Here is an 18,851-nt window from a genome sequence, read left to right as displayed (position 1 = left end):
AATGTTCATCGCTTGTTGTGAATTATTATTATTTAAAATTTGTCTTTTGATCATAGTGATTAATTAATGTATTGTTCATTACATGATAGTATCATGTTCCTTATTAATAACGTGGATGTCCTTTATCAATATTATGGATGATCTTTAGATTTGAAAGTCCATCATTATCCCAAAAACTTCTCATCAACCTCGGTAATCATGATTACAAAAAAGAAAAAAAACATAATTATTAGATGATATAAACCAACGGTAACCCCCCTTTTTTGGATTATACGAAATGACACTACTTTTCTTTTTTCTCCTAAAGATGACATTAATGATGGTGTTTTAACATAAAATAGTCAATTAAAATTAACTATGGTTAGTTTTTTTTTAATAATTAATAATTATAAAAATATTTATATAAAAAAAAACCCAAACCCTCTCCTACCCACCAGCCACTCAGCCACCAGCCCTCTCCCTACTGGCGCCAAGCACCCTCCACCCCCGGCTGACGCCGGCGACGCCCAGCCTCCCCCGCCCCACCCTCATCTCATTCCCTAAACCCGATGCCCCCACCTAGTCACTGCAGCAGCCTCACAATTCACACCTCCATCTCAATTTTTTTCCACCGCACACCGTCAATGCTTGGAGGAAACAGCCGCACCTCACATCCACCTCACGCAAACACCGCGATGAACCCATGCTTGGAGGATGCGCGCCCGCGATGAGAATGAATCGAAATTGGGATTTCTCTGTTGAATTGCTGCCATGGTTCTTCAATTAGATGCAAAATTGGTGCAATTGGGGCTGCTGCGGTGGTGCGAAGATGGAGTGGTGGTTAACTGGTGGTATGTTGCAGCGGTTCGGTGGTATTGTTGGCGGATGGTTAGGTGGTTGGTGTGTGCGAGGTTGAGATGGCTGGATTGGTGATGCGTGGGCTGCCGGAGGTTGGGCGGATGTAGGGGCTGGAGGTGGCAGGGGTTGGGGCTGGGTGGGGGATTGGGTGGGTTCACCAGCTAGGGTGGGGGCTAGTGGGGTTTGCCGGCAGGGGTTGGGCTGGAGGTGGAAGGTTAGGGTGAGGTGGTGGATGTTGGGCTGTGGGGTTGGGGGGCTGCCAGAGTAGATTTTTTTTTTATTTTTTTTTATAAATAAAATCTGTCAAATAAAAGGGGGCATTTTTGTCATGTCGCTATTTTGGTTAACCATGGTTTTAAGTTATGTTAAAACACCATCATTAATGTCATCATTAGGAGAAAAAAGATAACTAAGGTCATTTCATATAATCCAAAAAAAGGGGGGTTACCGTTGGTGCGTAGCAATTGTAGGGGGTTACCATTGAGAATATCCCAAAAAAATATGGATCAAACAAACAAATGAACATTCCTTATAGTTTGAAGAACATCATTTTCAACCTCTGGAATAACACAAATTTAGAAACAAATGCAAAAACTAAAAATAATTGAAAAGTAGATACTTTCAATAACGAATTTGTTAACAATGCAAGGATCAATGAACAAATATAAATTATCATCAACAAACATCAAAAATATGAAATTTAAAAATAAAAATAAAATAATCTAAAATTACCTTTTAATTGGGTCACGAATTCCTCATGAATCTCACCTTCATTCTCAAAAACATCATTCTTATAAGCATTAATAGGAGATCTTTGATCATAATCGTGATAAAATTCACCATGCACTATCATTCTCTATATATAAAATTTTCTCGATCTAAAAAATTCTCACTAAATCTCATAAATTAAATTATAAAAAATTATAGAGAGTAATATTTTAGAAGCTATAAATATGGAAAAGAATTAACAAATTCCTTCAATTAAGGAAGACATATTTGAAACTTATTTCTTTTTCAAAAAAAAAAAAAAAAACAATACTGTTGTAGTTTTTCATTCGAGTGTACCAAGCATACTATTGTAGTTTTTCATTCGAGTGTACCAAGCATGGTACACCTGGGTGTATTATAAAATTTTCACAGTTTGTTTTGGTTTATAAATTTATTCCCTGAATAGTGTCCACGTAGCTTTGTTAACTAGCTCTTTTTTTAAAATAAAAAATAAAAAAAAATTCTAGTTCAACCGAGAACCGCGGATTGCGGTTTTACAGTTTATAATCGCTATCACATATCGCGGTTTTATCATTAATGGAAGCACTGATGTTGTTTGCGATTCTGCCTGTACTCCGTGCCACTTATATGAACTTGTATTCCTAGCCCACTGATGCTTATTATGTTAGCTTGCAAAAAGAAAAAGGCATACAATACATCTTGATAATACTCCAAGTACACCAAATTAAATAACATAGCAACTTTAATTACTCAAAAATCTAAACCTAATTTCCCCAAGTAAATTTAATTATTCAAAATCAAAAATCCAAGGCATAATGCTCCAAGTACACCAAATAACATAATAAACATAATTGAAGGTCAAAAAAGGCGATGGGGAAGGAATCCAGGCAACACGCAGCGTGCTTACATTGGTGAGAAGCTGGTGGTCGTCGTGAAACGTTGTGGAGGAGAGGATAATGGTGGTCGAGTTTTTTTAACGCTGCTCTATTTTTGTTTGTTTGTTTTTTTTTTTTTTTTTTTTTTTTTTTTTTTTTTTTTTTTTAATGCTGCTCTGTTTTTTTTTTTTTTAAAAAAAAGTGTTACTACTGTTGTCGATAGAGTGAAATGATGCGGAAAAGAAGAATTGGGTGTAATTATTAAAAGAATAAGAACCTCTATTAGTGATTGTGGTTTTACTGCTTTAAAAATTAAAAAAAAAATTAAAATAATATTCGATCCTAATTGGACAATACTTTGGGAATTACTTTTTAAAACGAAACAAACAGGGACTAAATTTTAATTTAAGCAATATTGATGGAAATCGTTTTTTTTTTTTTTTTTTGATATCCTGGGGTTATATCTTATATATTTGTGTTAGAAATAAGTAAATATTTATGTAAATAGGAATAGTTGCATTGGTAGTAGCTAATTATTTTAGTAAATGAGGATAGTTGCATTGAAAGTGTATAAGGGGAAATGTGTAAAAAAAAAAATTACATCAATCTAAATAATAATTAAAACTTACTGTAACAATTAAAAGGGAAAGTTTATATCCATTCAAAAAAAATAAATAAATAAAGGAAAGTTTATAATGACAAACGTAACCCTCTTTCAAGAATGGCGGGAGTAAACATTCTTACATAAATACAAGTAGTTAATAGAACCAAGTAAAAGCTAACATCTAATTCAAAAGCCTAACACCTATGTTTGATTCACTTTATCGTGCAACTTTCATTTATCAAATACTTTGCATTATACTTTCTCTATTCTAGTATATTGCAACGTAAAAGGAGATATGTACGAATATTAAGAAAATGGGTATCACAAGAATCATGTGAATAAAAAAATCACAGTAGGTATTCACATATTACTCCATATGTAGTAAAAAAAGATGTTGGATTCTCGGAAATTGATTTTGCACACCCTTTATTGATATTGGCTCACTTCCATGTGAGAGAATCATAAAAAATTGTGCTCTCACATAGGACGTGCCAAAATCAACTTACAGTATGCCAAAATCATTTCCCTGGATTCCCTTGTAAGAAAACGATGCAATATTAATAAAACTTTCTTCTTCAATAATTGATGTTATATTTATGAACTGCGGTAATTTAATATTATTTATTTTTCTGATAATGGTATGTATCCTTCCATTTGTCCTTTGTTTTTCAAGAGTACAAAGAGGTAGCACCCCCAAAAAACCAAGTCCTACTAAATCAATTTGTTCTTCCTGAAAATCCAATTTAATCTCCTCTAAAAGGCAATTAATAACAAGTGTTGTTTCTTTACCAAAAAAACTATGCACTATTCACTGCATGTAAGATAAAATCATATCCAAGCAGCTGTTTCTTCATATCCAATTTTAAGACCAAAAAAAAAACTTCTTAGGATATTACACAAAAATATCCATTAAATGACCAAAACTTCTTCATCAAATCTACAAAACCAAGCAAGACCATCCCCATTACAGGTACATCAAGAAACCTCTTCAGAGACAATAATGCAACCTTCGACATCGATTTCGAGAGATCTAAATGATCAGAAGTCTAACACAGATGGGTTGCAACATAAGGTTGATGAGATGGGTTCAAAGGATCATGTATGTATAATAGACGTAAGAAATGAGGAAGAAAAAGAAAAAGAAAATAAAAATGATGAGAAAGTATGCAGAATATGTCAATTGTTGAGCACTGATCATCTGCCTGCGGGTGCAGGGAATGTTAATCTGGTATTCCTTGGTTGTGCTTGTAGAGGTGAACTTGGTATCTCGCATTACCATTGTGCTCTTGTTTGGTTTCAGCAGAAGGGAAACAGGTTTCCAACTTTACCCTCAATCATTTCTTTGTATTTTTTTAATTTTTTTTTTTTATATTTTTTAATTTTTTTTTTAATTATAAATGAAGGAATTTTTGTTGGATAATAATTTTCTTAAATCAACTTGTGTTTGAACAATGATGCACCTTAGTCCGCTAAATTATCGGGTTAGTAGTGTAATTTGACAATTCAATGCAGATAAAGTTAGTTCTTTTGTCTTTAAAAGTTCATTTCATTTTAACGGTGATTGTGTTCAGAAAAACTATCAAACACATAATAAACTTACTTTTTTTATATGTTAAAAGTCACCGTATATCACCAAAAACTTTCTAATTCACCATGTAACACTGAGTTTAACATAAATGTCACGACATGCCATTTTCTATTAGTTCTGGTAGTTATTAACGTTAACTGTGACATGTAGCAGCATTTGAGTGGTTCTTATTTAAATTAATTAATTAATTAAAAAAAAATCCCACCACCCCAAGCCCAGCCAGTGAGCATCCTCCCCGCCCCCCACACCGCCCAAACTCCCCTTCCCCTGCCCCGGCGCCCAAACTCCCCTTCCCCTGCCCCGGCGCCTCCCCTCACCCTAGCCACGACCCTTGAAAACCATCACCACTCCCGAAAATCCATCCACAACAATTGAAAACCACCCACAACCTCTAAAACCAACCACCACTCCCGAAAATCTACCTACAACCCTCAAAACCCTTTCAACCACATCAAAACCCACCCACAAGAAGAATCGACCAAGTTGGAGGAGTGAAAAGTACAAAAAATTGGGTTTTTTGTTGGAGCTAGGGAGTGATTTCGTGGATTAGGGTTTGACTGGTGGCACGATGGGGGAAGGGAGAGGGTCGAGGTAAGGATTGAAGATAAGGGGTGGGTCGGCCGGCGATGGAGGGCCGATATGGCCGGTCGCCGGGGTGGGTAGGCACTGTTGGTAGGTGAGAAGGTGGTTGGGAGGTAAACTGGTGGTGGGGTTGTGGAAATTGGGGAAAGGATCAGGGGGGAAAGGAGAGGGTTGGGGGCGAGGGTTGTCGCCGGTGGGGTAAGGGTGATTGACGCCGACCACCTAAGCACCAGCCAGGCTGGGCTGGGGGTAGCGGTGGCTAGGTTGGTGGTGGTTTATTTTTTTTAAAGTTTTTTATTCTTTATAAGTAATTAATTAAATAATATTAATAAGAGCCAATAAGTGATAGCCACGTGACACAATTAACCTTAGTTACTAACGGAGTTGATGGCATTAGTCATTAAGGGCATGTTGTGACAATTATATTAAACTCAGTGGTACATGGTGTATTAGAAAATTTTTGGTGGTATATGGTGAATTAAGTTAAAACTCAGTGGTATATGGTGAATAAGAGCTCCTACAAGTTATAAGAATCGTTCTTCAAAAAAAAAAGTTACAAGAATTGTATTTTACTTTTTATTTTAATTTTGATGATGCATTTTTCAATTCATCAAGAAAAACATTTATATTATATTATATTTTATATATTAAAAGACATTACGAATTAAGTGTACATGACACTCTTCCACGAGTAATTTAAAACATAAAAATATGATTTATACTCTGTATAAAATTTAAACTTCTGATCTCAATGTTAAATAATACGGAGTGAAAACTTAACCACTAAACCATGTCATAATTTGTGTTTTTAAAAGCAAGCAAAATTGTACTTCGTATATGACAACATAATAAACAAAAATCAATAAAGATTAGGTTGAATCATGAATGTTAGACACAATTATTAAAGTACACGCTTTGAATAATGAATAATTGAATACCGTGTACAATTATCGTAGCATATGTAATAACCTGTGGCATCGTCTTATCTAAAACACTAGTTAAAATTAAAATATTAAATGAATAACTTTGTAAAGTGGCAAATGTATAATATGCTTTGGAAAATTAACATAACTTTGTTAAAATTTTCATGATAGTCCAACATAACTTCAAAGAGAAAAAAAAAAAAAAAAAAACAAAACAAAACTTCGTATTAAATTTTAGCATCTTTAAACTTTTAACTACTTGAATATTATCTGTTCCTGGCTCCTTCACAACCATATATGGAGCACATTTTTTAGTCTATCAAAGTTGGAGTGTTTTTCAAAATTTGAGGTCGTTGTATCAATCTTTTACCATATGTGACTCTCTACCAAAAAAACAAAAAAAATATATATCCTTATGCTCATATAATTAAGATGGTTGTTTCAATTCATTACAATCAAGATTTAGAAAATAATATTTGAACGTTTGTATAAATTAACATTTGGTATTGGTTTGAGCATTTCTAAATCAGTTATATTTTTTTTTATCATAGGACTTGTGAGATATGTGGTAAACCAGCAAAGAATGTAGCAGGGATAGAGGATACAGGATTTCGAGCCTACGGTACAGATATTGGCATCATTACGACAGAAATTGCAATGAGCCATGGTTCATATCCGACAGACCACCGATGCAGCACGTCCTTGTCTAGATTCTTACTAGTAGCCGTGGTGCTAGCGTTTGTCCTGCCATGGGCCATTCGCCCTAGCAGAATATTATGACAAAAACTACCTTTCATTTAATATTTTATCGAGTATTGGTCTGAACGATTCAATTATCGTTTTTTTGGTACTACGATTGTATAGTTTGTGACTATGTGTGAGTGATTGATCCAGGAGAGCCTGAGAGAAGAGTATTACAGGTATATCAACATGGACATGGGGCACGGATATGGACCTTGCTTAGCACAACCGCCAACACAGCATGCCCTAGCCTGTTGCCACATAATTGGTATTAGGTAGTGATTTTTATATCAAGTAGGCTGTTTCAGTATATTCTTTATTCATCTGGCTCATGAAATTACTCGTGGCTGAAAGCCTGAAATCATGTATATAATGCAGTATATTAGTACCTATGACTTTATACAAGTTTAATGTCATGGTTACCTTCAACTCTTCAGCCATGAACCTCTTTGCCACAACATAACAATTGAATGTCTGATCCTAGCAGAACTTCGCTGCTATGAACACAGGTGAAGTATCGGGTTTTCCAATGAAATGTTGAAGTTTGAACCAAAGATTAAGCGCGACAAAGTATTTCAAAGCAAAGTACACATTTAACAATTTATGCTTAAGTAGATTGTATTTACAAGTTACAACAATTTATACTCATATATCTTTTTTTTGAGCACATTTATACTCATGTATCTGATATGTGTATAGTATGCTAAATTGCTAAGCCTGAATACAGCTAAAACTTGTTGCTCATTCAGATGTTAGTAGTCCTCTATCCTTCAAAGAACTTTACATAAATTTCACTTAATTTCACTTTGGGAAGCCAACCCCTGCAAATGCTGCATTTTTCGTGGTAGTTTTGTGAAAGACATATCAGTCACAAGTTTCAATTTTTATCATTGTCTTTAGTTCTACTTGCATAATAATTATTCTTCAATTAGAACTCAAATTCTGCTGAAAGAATTTGACAATAACCTGAAAATCACAAGCAAAAATTGGATATATCATCAGCTCAGCTACAAATGTTTACATCAAATACCAAATTTTCCCAAAAGTATATACACTTTTTTTCAGCCATAAACGCATTAAATAAACCAGATTATCAAAGTTACCTGCAAATATCAAATCCAGACAGTTTAAGGGCAGCAGTCACAGGCCTCACAGCCACGTCCAATCAGCACGATGTATTAGGTTTCAATTTTCCATCCAAAATGCTTAGATTACAAGATGTTAGAGCTGCCTCAATAAAGCACTTTAGTCAAGATAGTTAAGGAGTGCACAAGCAAAATTCATGACCAAAAAGGCAAGAACATAAGGATATAGAATCATACTTCGCTCGTGAGCTGATCCATCCATAGTTGTCTTGTCAATTTACCTGTGAGATTGTAATTTATTCCTAAGTAAGCAACAATAGGCAGCAGCAAACACCTTTGTTCTTTCTGATCTATACATAAAGGCGTTGTACATGACCAAGGGAATGTTCCATGGGCCATGGCACAAGAAAGGGGTAGCAATCTGCCTAAACCAGAAGGACTCTCTAAGCATTTCATGGTCAACGGTCTCATATTCTACACAAAAAATGAGGCAGCCATGGGCATAACACTTCAAAGTGAGGTTTTCCACCAAAGAATGCCCAGCAAAACTAACGTAGGAATTTCACCATTCTGATCTTTGATTGGAGTTCCCTCGCACCTCTCCTAAATCCTGAATCACGAAAACCTCTAATGACTGCCCTCTCTGCAGACTTAAGTATGTTCATCCCATTCTTTAGACAAGACAATAAGAGTTTGGATGCACTCCTGAATTTCCTTTCCTTGCAAAGATTGTGCACCATGGAGGAATAAGTAAATTCATCCTTCATCTTCGACAACTTGAAAAGTTTCATTGCAAATTCGGCATGGCCAGCTTTATAAACCCCATCAAGCAAACTATTGAAGGCTGGCAGATTTGTAATAGACCCCGTTGAACTAATTAATTTCATATGTCTCTGAGCCTCCTCAACATTCCCTGCCTTGCACAATCCATCGATTAAAATGGCATGAGTATAGTTGTCACATTCAAAGCCTTCGTCCGCCATCGTATCCAACAATTTATAAGCAGCCTCAAACTTCCCCTCTTTACAGTAAAGATTCATTAAAGTGTTATAGCACACAATGTCAGGTGAAATCCCACTTTTCAACATTGCTTCCATGCAATCATTTGCCTCTTTTAGCATGCCTCTCTTAGCAAAAGCTCCTGCAACTGTGCAATATGCAAAGGCATCATATGTAAAACCTTTACTCTTCATTTCCCAGAAAATTTCTAAGCCTTCTTCAAATTTTCTGGACTTAAAGCAACATTTCAAAACTGTAGTATAAGTAATAGCATTAGGTATGTAACCTGAATTTTCAAGCTCTTTGAGAATCCACCTAGCTGCCTTTAATCTACCCGCTTTGCATAGCCCATCAATAAGAATATTATAAGTTATCAGCTCAAGTTCGCAGCCATGGCGCTTTAGGTTCCTATACAACATTAGGGCATTATCAGTATACCCATTCCTGCATAGGCCATTGAGCAACGTGTTGAAACTAGTTCTATCAGGACTGAGATTATTAAGAATAATATCCTGGAAAACTCTATACGCTTCATCTGGTTTTCCTAATTTAAAGAAGCAATGCATCAATGTATTATAACTCCATAAATCTGGTGAAATACCCAAATTCAGCATTTCTTCAAATATATCAAGGGAAAGTGATAGCTGGCATTGCCTACTGGCACCTGCTAGCAATGAATTGTAAGTAATTACGTTAGGCGTAATACCTGCAACTTGCATCCTACGAACAACAGCATAAGCTGCTTCAATGCCAACAAACCGGCAGTAGGCGTCAACAAGGGCGTTGTAAGTCACTACGTTTGGGAGAACCCCTAGCCTTATACCATCAATTATAACTGCTTCTGCTTTGTCCAATCTTTGTAATTTACAGAAAGAAGATATGCATATATTCAACAGTCTAGTAGACAATATGCTGCACATGCTTCACACGAACACCATTGACGAACCAAACCTACACAATTATGACATTAGGTCATGCAAATCAACTATAGATTAAAGATTAAACCAAAAAAAAAAAGGTAGCTGAATGTCCAGCATACATCCTAATGTACCTTGCACAAGGTTAATCACTTACTTTATCTCATTTGTTCATTTGAAACTCTCCCTCATTTATTCACTAGAAACTCTCCCAGGTAAACAAATAAAAAAAACAATAGTCTTGGAAATTGGGTAGGAATTTCTGCTTAAAGTTTCCAAACACAACTTGTATAATACACCAAACACAAATGCCAAATTACAACTAACATTTTGATGGTACACAATTGCAATTACAATGGAAAAAAACTGTCCAACATAATAATTCTCTCCAATGTTTACAAACATCAAATCAGACTCCCTAAATTGTAAACAGGCCCGTGACTCTCGTCCCTCAGTTAGGGCAGGAGGGGCAGCCACCTTTGGCCTAGGGGGAGCAGGTCCATTTTTCATATATCATTCCTACATTTAAGGGTTATAAACAACAGCCTGATACACATTAGAAACCAAATTTGACCAAATGATCAAATAGGCTCCAAAAATCACAAATTATCATTTTTTTTTCAATAATAGAGTCGCCTAAGTAACCTGCTTGGGAGGTTTCAAAAAAAAAAAAAAAGTAACCTGCTTGGGAATTAGCAAAATAAGTTGCATTAGGATGCCTTTGAATAAATAAGCCCAATCTATAGAATTTGGATCCAATTATAATTGATGGCAATTGGAATCCTTCGAATCATTCTTTGTCCACTAAACCACAACCATACCGACTCCTTATTCATTGTCGCCACCACGGGATTACCCACCACCTTCTCTACCACCTCCATTGCCGATTTGCCATAATAAGCTCCACCTCTGCCTTCATGTTAACCACCTTCATAACTGCCGCCTACACCTTCGTGACAAACCACCTGTAGTACCCACCACCAACACCCCCATCACTGCAAGACTGTGCCATTCTTTTCTTCAATGGCAGCATCGGACACATCGTTGGTCTCCAAGTTGAACCCCAAATCCTCTAGATTTGCTAGTTTCAGAATGCTCATATGAGAGTTGGAAGAGATGAACTTCAACAAATGTTAGTGAAAATCCATTAAACTTTAGTCAATACTAGTTGATTAATTGTTTGTTGTTAGTATGTGCCTATCTGGTATAGTTGTTAGAGACGAGTAGCTCGAAGTGACCGTGAAGACGTAAAGTGGAGATGGTGGAAACTAATATTATAGCTGTTAAATTGCATTACACAATAGATTAAAAGCTGCACTATTCAATACTGAAATTGAAATTTCATTGTTACCAAACAACATATAGAATTCTAAATGCTTCATTTCAATTTTAGAATTTCAAATGATGATAATCAATTCCAAATTTCAAATGCGGATATTCAATCCAAATACATTCAATACCGAAATTGAAATATCATTGTTTTCAAACTTGCAATCAAACGCTTGAATCCAAAAACTAGCTTAATTCTTCACGCTTAATAATATCAACATAACTTGGCAAATTGCACAAAGCAAAGTTCTAGCAACAAAATCGATCGATAAAAAACTTTTACAACTTCAGCAATTATAATCAATAGTTCAATATTCCACCCAAGAAGAACCCTAAATTAATTACACTGGAAATTAGATCAACGATAAACCCTAGATTGTGGAATTGATATACGAAGTTTAAAAAAGAGAAAAAATGAACATCTTACCTCAGAAGCAGCTTCAATGGAGGAGGGTAAGCTCAGAAGCAGCTTCAATAGAGGATTCAAAGTATGCGCTTCAATGGAGGATTCAAAGTATGCGCTTCAATGGAGGAGGGATAGTGGGAGTGGTGCAGGCGTGCAGCGTGAGATTGCAAAGCTCCACAGGAGTGAAAAAAATTGCTTAGGATCAAAATAAAAAATAATAAACAGACAAAAATTAATTACAAATACAATTACAATTACAAATACTGTAGTTGTATCCCAACAAAAAAAAAAAAATATTATTACAAACAGTAATATGCATAATTTGATTTACTCGGTACTATTTCCCTAAAAAAAAATTATAAATATAGTAGTTGTATCCAAAAAAAAAAAATATTATTACAAACAGTAATATGCATACTTTGATTAACTCCGTACTATTTTCTGAAAAAAAAAAAAAACCTTCATACGGAGTACTAAATAATTTACGTTAGGCTCGTTAGCACTTCAATGTTGTGCATGATTTGCCTCTCTTACTCCCTCCGTCTTAATTTAATTGAAACTCCAATTGTAAAATTAAGTAATTAGAAAACGTGTGTGTTCGATAATATATTCGACCTGTCATGGAATTGTCCAAATATTTTTTATGAGTTGATAACTAGTAGATTATCATTTTAAAATTGAATGTTATGAATGTCTCATTGAAGTACTAGTTGAAGTCCCTCGTAAAGAGTTTAACTTCTGCCATACAAGCTTAAATATTGTGAAGGTTGAAAGTACATGCTTTGATAAGAGTTCTAATGATATCTATGATGATGACTCCCATAGTCCCATTGATGTTTCCACTAAGTTGATGTGAACTAAACGTCGAAGTGAGTTTGAAGAAGTTTGTGGGAAGTTTCTTCTGAGAAGATATAAGGATGCATGATGAAGAATGAATATGAGGCGGATGGTTATGAGATTTTGAGATGACCATGGGAGATCTTATAGAGGAAAAAATTAGCACCTCAGCTCTTAAAGTGCGGATTATTAAATAATAATCCAAAGTTGAGATTATTAAAAGTAAATTGACCAAAGTTCATTATAACCAAATTTTCCAAAAAAAAAATGGATAAATTGTGAAGAATTATATCTTCATTGATGACTTCACACAAAGATTATTTGGATCTATCATAATATTCTATCAAGCAGACTCCCTGATGGCACAACATTGGCTATCAAGAGTATAAAAAAAAACTCTGAGCATACTTTGTGGGGGATTAGATTAAAGAAACTAGATAAATGTCATATGGGCTGCAAGTAAGTTAATGGAAGACATAAGGGCAAATAATGATATAAATGGTAAAACACTGAATGAGCTATTGTGGGGTAGGTATGGAGTTCAAATGGTTATAAGCACATTTTACAAAATGAGGAGTTTGACACTTGGAGTGACTAATAATGGTGGTCATGATGATATGAGTCATATGGACATCTGCGTGCCTAGGTATTGTGAAATGGTAAAGCAAACTAACCCTTGGTAAACAACTATTGCACGAAAATTCATCCCTTCAAATAGACTAAGATACAAAATTACAACAAACCCTAATATTTAAAGAATATAGGAGAAAATGAGTAGAAAAGGCTGCAATGGAGTTGAATGGTCCCTCGGTGCTAGTAAATTAACTAATTAGAATTGGAAGGAATTAAATTAAGGGTAGGCTAGTAAATTAACTAATTAGAATTAAAAGGTCCATAAATTGTTGGTTAAACCTAGTTTAGTGAAATAAGTGCACTTAATAGTTTTAATTAAATGTATAGGGCCACTTGAAACCATGCCAAAAAAATATCTCTACAAAGTAGAAAATCCAATTCTTGAAGATCATCATGTAGAAATTTCCTTTAGTAGAAAGTTTTCTAATTAAAAAATCCATGTAAAGAGAGGGATCTCCTTGTCGTAGACCTCTTAATGATTTAAACCATTAGGCAGAAGAGTCATTTACCTTCTAAGAGCAAAAGACTTTGGTTACACACTCACTAGTCACTAATCTAAATAATCCATCGTAGAGGAAAACCATAAGATTCTAAACACTTTTGTAAAAAATCTCATTCTATTCGATCATAAGCTATTTCCATTTCTAATTTATATAAGGCATGTCACCTGTATTATCATTAGACTTATTATTGTTCTGATGAAGATGTGTATAAGGGTATCGGTTATGCAGCCACAAACTCATCATTGCCGCCAATCTCTAAACAGAACGCACATAGTTGGTCAAAAGCCAAGCATGGCAAGATACTATCTTGATGATAGTTTTGAAGTCATCACCTTGGTCGAGGGACTTGCTGGTGCATTTGTAGAGAGCAACTAAAGTATTCTGATGCTCAAATTGCTACTGATGATGGCAAAAATCTTCTAGATTGGAATTTATAGACAAAATAAGATCAGAAAAGGTTGGGGGCAAAAAAGAGCTCCGTATAACAAAGTATATATGATTTTTGTTCAAATATCTAGGATATATGTTTTAGGAGATACAAGTGCATAGATCTTGTTTTTGGAATAGCTAATACCATCTTCTTCATAAGTGTAAAACATTTTATATGTAATTGTTTTGGTTATAATGTCTAGGTGCTTGCATTTTCGATGCTTGTAGCTTAGGTTTAGAGTTTTATTTTATAACCTAGGATTGTTGTCCACGACACCCTCTACTAGTTTTATATTACTATCTATGACACCCTCTACTAGTTTTATCAAATATAATATTATTTAAAAATTTTGAGTTTCTCGCAAGGTTTTCAAGTCGAGTAATGAGCTGCTCGGCTCAATTGGACTCATTACATTTTGAGTTGGACCCAAACTTGAGCTGGTTGCACTTGAGTCGAGGTTTAATCGAGTTGAACCTGATCAGTTTCTCGCGAGTTGTCTCTTCCATAAGCACTTCTAACGTTATGTATTTTTTCATGATGTTAACTCATGTTAGAAAGTGTAATCATTTGCCGGATTAGTCAACATCAATAACACAATTTACATACGGTTCCCTCCATCCGATGTAATTGACACGTTGGCCTTTTTTTTTTTTTTTCCTTTTCTATTCATATATTAATTTTGACCATAATTTATTTGTACTAAGGTCAAATATTTGATTATGTATATCTAAGGTCAAACTAGTGTATTGACATGTGTACTAAGTTTGGCTATCAATCAATTTGGGATAGAAAAAGTACAAGTTTCTTTAAATAAATAATATTATGCACTCCGTATTTAACTATGTATATCCAAGTTCAAACTAATGCATTGACATATGTACCAAATTTCACTGTGTCAATTATTTCGGGATAGAAGAAGTACCGCTTCATTTAAAGAAAAAATAAAAATACATGTTTTTATTTTATTGTTTTTTTAAAAAAATCTACATACGAATTGGGCCGTAAACAACCAAAACCCAACCTTTGAAAAAAAGAAATCAACGATATGAAGCCCAGTCCATGATAACATAAAAACCCAGCAAACATATTGATCATCAACATAAAACCCTAGCTTGGCCTCCGCCCTATTTTAGGGTTTTTATTTCATTTCCACATTTCACTCTAACGTTTCCTCTCTCTCCATCCGTCGGCTGCTGCTCCAGTTATTCTCTAATGGTGATTTTCTCTCTCTTCTTTCACTATCTCGCTCTATTCTGTCGATTTCAATGTATTCTTTGGTTTCTTTTTTTCGCTATGAATTTTGTGGTTATGCAGTTTTTTTTCTCTAGTATTGATGGATTTTAGGTTTTTAAGCTCCGATTTTAGTGGATTCTTGGGGTTTTAATTTCAAATTTGATAAAATCTAGGATTTAAAGCTTTGTTATAATGGATTTTAGGGTTTTTAAGCTCAAATCTTGGTTGATTTACGTTTATGAATCTCTGATTTTAGGGTTTTGAGAATTGTTATAAATTGACTCTAGGGTTTTAATTATGTTTAATTTTAACAAATTCAGGCGCCGGAGAAGAAGTTATCGAACCCCATGAGGGACATCAAGGTCCAAAAGCTTGTTCTCAACATCTCTGTTGGTGAAAGTGGTGATCGTCTTACCAGAGCTGCTAAGGTATAATAAAGCAAATTTAGTTTCTTTAAATTTAGTTTGAATAATGCTGAAAATTTGAATAGGTTTTGAATCTTCGTTGTTATGTTTTTAGGTGTTGGAACAACTCAGTGGTCAAACCCCTGTTTACTCCAAAGGTATAAATAATAAGAACTTTAATTAGTTGTTTGATTGTCGGGGTTGATATTTTGTATTGGAGTGCTGTGCTTTAAGTGCTGGTTGTATTGATAGATGTTGTAGATTTATAATTACTTTCTGATTTGTTTTAATGTGCGTGAAAAGATAATAAAATATCTGTTAGGTTGTGTTAGTGAACTGTTTTAATGTGCAATTGTATTTTATAAATGCCCTGTTTTGTTGGGTTTTCGTGTTTGTCGAGCATAGATCAGTACTAAATATTAGGGACTTTGTAGGAGTATTAATTTGCAATTGTCTTTTATGAATGCCTTAAATTGTTGGGGTGTTTGTGTTTGTCAACCTTAGATCACTACTAGATAATGGGAACATTGTAGGAGTGTTTTATTACGGGAATCTGTTGTTTTTCATGTTGTTGAACCTATGTTGCAGTACATTTGTAAGAAATGTTGTTTTTGTAGAAAAAATATGTTATGTTTTGCAGATGTGTCTTTTTTGTTGTTGTTATGATTATAGTCGATCACATTGTGTAGAAAGTGTTTCATGATAATTGTTTATGATTTTGTTGAAAAGATAAGCAGTGGGATTTGCTTGTTTTGTTTATAGTGGTTTGTTTATGATTAACAGCCAGGTACACTGTCCGATCTTTCGGAATTAGACGTAATGAAAAGATTGCTTGTCACGTGACTGTTAGAGGTGACAAAGCAATGCAGTTGCTTGAAAGTGGTTTGAAGGTCAAGGAATACGAGTTGTTGAGGAGAAACTTCAGTGAAACTGGATGTTTTGGTTTTGGTATTCAAGAGCACATTGATCTTGGAATTAAGTAAGTGGTCCATTATTTTTTGATATGTTATTTGATCATCTGTTTTGTTACATTGGCTCTTATGAATTTATATGCTGATCTTGGAATTACGTAAGTGATCCATGATTTTTTGATATGTTATTTGATCATCTGTTGGTAGTGTCATTGCACATTGTTACATTGACTCTTATGAATTTATATGCTGATCTTGGAATTAAGTGATCCATGATTTTTTGATATGTTATTTGATCATCTGTTGGTAGTGTCGTTGCACATTGTTACATTGGCTCATATGAATTTAAATGCTTAATCATTAACTTGTCTATCAGCTTTGTTATATGGTCATCCTTTGGTAATGCTGCTGTTGCAAGTTATTATCTTAGCTTATCAGAATTTATTAATCTGTTACTATCGTTCAATTTTTTGATTCTGCAGTTACTTAACATTGATCAAAAACCTAATTATGTAATGATAGCATTGTAGTTAGTCACACAGCCGTAGGCATTGTGGCTGTTTTATTGTATGTATTTTTTTTTTTCTGTTTTTGCAATGTTAGTCTTAAAAATGGATATTATTAGGCTAAAAACCTTGCCTTCTTAAACAAGGGCCTTTACGGATAATATTAAATCGACCTTAGTTCCTGAATGTCTTTTATTTCTTTCACCTTTCAGGTATGATCCCTCTACTGGTATTTATGGTATGGACTTTTATGTTGTTCTTGAGCGCCCTGGATACCGTGTTGCCCGTCGCAGAAGGTGCAAGGCCCGTGTTGGAATCCAGCACAGAGTTACCAAGGATGATGCCATGAAGTGGTTCCAGGTCAAATATGAGGGAGTTATCCTCAACAAGGCCCAAAATTTATCTGCTTAAACCTTTGTTTTGTTTCGTGAATGCTAAACTTTTGTCTATCTTATTAGCTGTTATCCCGCTAGGGTTAAATTGGATTTTTAGTGAAAAAGAGCTTTTTTTTTTGACGATTTATTAGTTTTCTTTGTACTGTTGGGTTACATCGGTTCTAGAATTTTTGTTCTATGCTTCGTGGGTATACAGTTATCATTACCATGAATGCCCCATCGTACTTTTTTTACATCAATCAAGTGTTGCTAGTTTGATCCACTCTCTTTCATAGTTCCATTGATTTATGGTTCTGAAATCTTCTGAGATTTTGTGGGATGGGGAAAGATGTTCTACTGTCTGGTGATTTGTCGATCTTACCATACCGTTCAATTTCAATGCGTTTGACAATGTTTCTTTTGAATTTAAAAGTTATTTTAGCTTGTAGCATTGCTCTTTTATTGGCTTTATTTAAATGTCATGGGGAATTAGGCTGTATGAAGTGTAGTTTGTCACGAGAGTATTTGGGACTGGAAATTAATAATCTTGTGCATAATGTTGTCCAAGTCTGTAACTGTTTAATTTGAAATTGCAAGTCAGTGTTCTAGTGAGTCTATCTGTCTATATGATTGAAGGCTTTAATCGTCTTGGATAATAAGTTTACTTGGTTTTGTTAATTAGATCGAGGCTATCTGCATGAGTTGTGAAAATTCACCACTTGCAGGGTTGACTGTTGCTTATTGATGGCCTTTGATTGCAATGAGATTATGATTGAGAACCATTCTCATTTTGTTAAGTCGGCCTTGCTAAAACCAGCTAACTAGGCTTAACGGAAGTTCCATGCAGTTTGCCCAGGCCCTGTGCCCCTGTGTTATCTGGGACGGGACTGCCTTAACCAATTTGAAACCGGGCCTCAGAAAATGGAAAAGTACTAAGTTTTACAAGTACAGTTCTAAACAAATCAGCAAGCAATATTCAGCACTATATCTTATCTTTAAAATGTTAAACTATTGGAAAATCTGTCCAGCATACCCAGTTGCCACTTCCAACAATGTACTCCGTATAACCTCCAGGGAGGTAAATTTTGTTTAAAAAAACAACTATGGAAAATAAAAAGTTTTAAAATTTGATTTTAAAATTTTGTTTTTTTGAAAACCAAAAATAGGAAACAAGAAAAAGGTGTTTTCACTTTTTTGTTGTCAGTTTTTATAATTATTATGATTTTAATAAGTTTGACTAATTTTTTTATCTATTATATGACATATATCATATGATTTTAAAAAACAAAAAACCAAAATACAGAAAATCACAGCAATAACCAACCCTTAGTAACCAAAATTAAACCAACTGGATTTCAGTTTTAAATATGGAAACATACAAAACATTTTTGGTAACCCAAGTAAA

General features: G+C 34.5%; 3 protein-coding genes across 5 annotated transcripts; 2 read left to right on the top strand and 1 right to left on the bottom strand.

Annotated features, from left to right (window-relative positions):
- The first annotated feature begins 3,623 nt into the window (after positions 1 to 3,623).
- LOC110699710 lies at positions 3,624 to 7,315 on the top strand. The gene is made up of 2 exons (XM_021877237.1): positions 3,624 to 4,359; positions 6,690 to 7,315. The coding sequence occupies exons 1-2, from the start codon at positions 3,959 to 3,961 to the stop codon at positions 6,916 to 6,918; spliced, it is 630 nt and encodes a 209-aa protein (XP_021732929.1). The 5' UTR covers positions 3,624 to 3,958; the 3' UTR covers positions 6,919 to 7,315.
- A 137-nt stretch (positions 7,316 to 7,452) lies between these two features.
- Positions 7,453 to 12,175, bottom strand: LOC110699709 (putative pentatricopeptide repeat-containing protein At4g17915). 3 transcript variants are annotated; one of them, XM_021877234.1, is made up of 4 exons: positions 11,637 to 12,175; positions 8,202 to 9,914; positions 7,983 to 8,122; positions 7,453 to 7,845 (listed from the first exon to the last, which is right to left on the bottom strand). In XM_021877234.1, exon 2 carries the CDS (start codon positions 9,881 to 9,883, stop codon positions 8,513 to 8,515), a length of 1,371 nt encoding a protein of 456 aa, XP_021732926.1. In that variant the 5' UTR covers positions 9,884 to 9,914; positions 11,637 to 12,175; the 3' UTR covers positions 7,453 to 7,845; positions 7,983 to 8,122; positions 8,202 to 8,512. The 3 variants fall into 3 exon arrangements, with proteins under 3 accessions (XP_021732926.1, XP_021732928.1, XP_021732925.1); XM_021877236.1 differs by having other exon boundaries at positions 7,983 to 8,106; XM_021877233.1 differs by having other exon boundaries at positions 7,983 to 9,914.
- Positions 12,176 to 15,077: 2,902 nt separating this feature from the next.
- LOC110699708 (60S ribosomal protein L11-1) lies at positions 15,078 to 17,745 on the top strand. The gene is made up of 5 exons (XM_021877232.1): positions 15,078 to 15,233; positions 15,572 to 15,679; positions 15,771 to 15,813; positions 16,439 to 16,634; positions 17,285 to 17,745. Exons 1-5 carry the CDS (start codon positions 15,231 to 15,233, stop codon positions 17,481 to 17,483), a joined length of 549 nt encoding a protein of 182 aa, XP_021732924.1. The 5' UTR covers positions 15,078 to 15,230; the 3' UTR covers positions 17,484 to 17,745.
- The last annotated feature ends 1,106 nt before the right edge of the window (positions 17,746 to 18,851 follow it).

This window comes from Chenopodium quinoa, unplaced genomic scaffold (genome assembly GCF_001683475.1).
Source record: "Chenopodium quinoa cultivar QQ74 unplaced genomic scaffold, ASM168347v1, whole genome shotgun sequence".
Classification (NCBI taxonomy): Eukaryota; Viridiplantae; Streptophyta; class Magnoliopsida; order Caryophyllales; family Amaranthaceae; genus Chenopodium; species Chenopodium quinoa.
Note: the sequence above shows the minus strand (reverse complement) of the source record. Positions and strands in the feature narration are given on the sequence as shown.

Coding starts and splice junctions, on each gene's coding strand:
- LOC110699710 (XM_021877237.1), top strand. CDS start 3,959: ATGACCAAAACTTCTTCATCAAATCTACAAAACCAAGCAAGACCATCC. Junction 4,360..6,689: donor TTTCAGCAGAAGGGAAACAG/GTTTCCAACTTT, acceptor TTTTTATCATAG/GACTTGTGAGATATGTGGTA.
- LOC110699708 (XM_021877232.1), top strand. Junction 15,680..15,770: donor GTCTTACCAGAGCTGCTAAG/GTATAATAAAGC, acceptor TTATGTTTTTAG/GTGTTGGAACAACTCAGTGG. Junction 15,814..16,438: donor AACCCCTGTTTACTCCAAAG/GTATAAATAATA, acceptor TATGATTAACAG/CCAGGTACACTGTCCGATCT.
- LOC110699709 (XM_021877233.1), bottom strand. CDS start 9,883: ATGTGCAGCATATTGTCTACTAGACTGTTGAATATATGCATATCTTCT.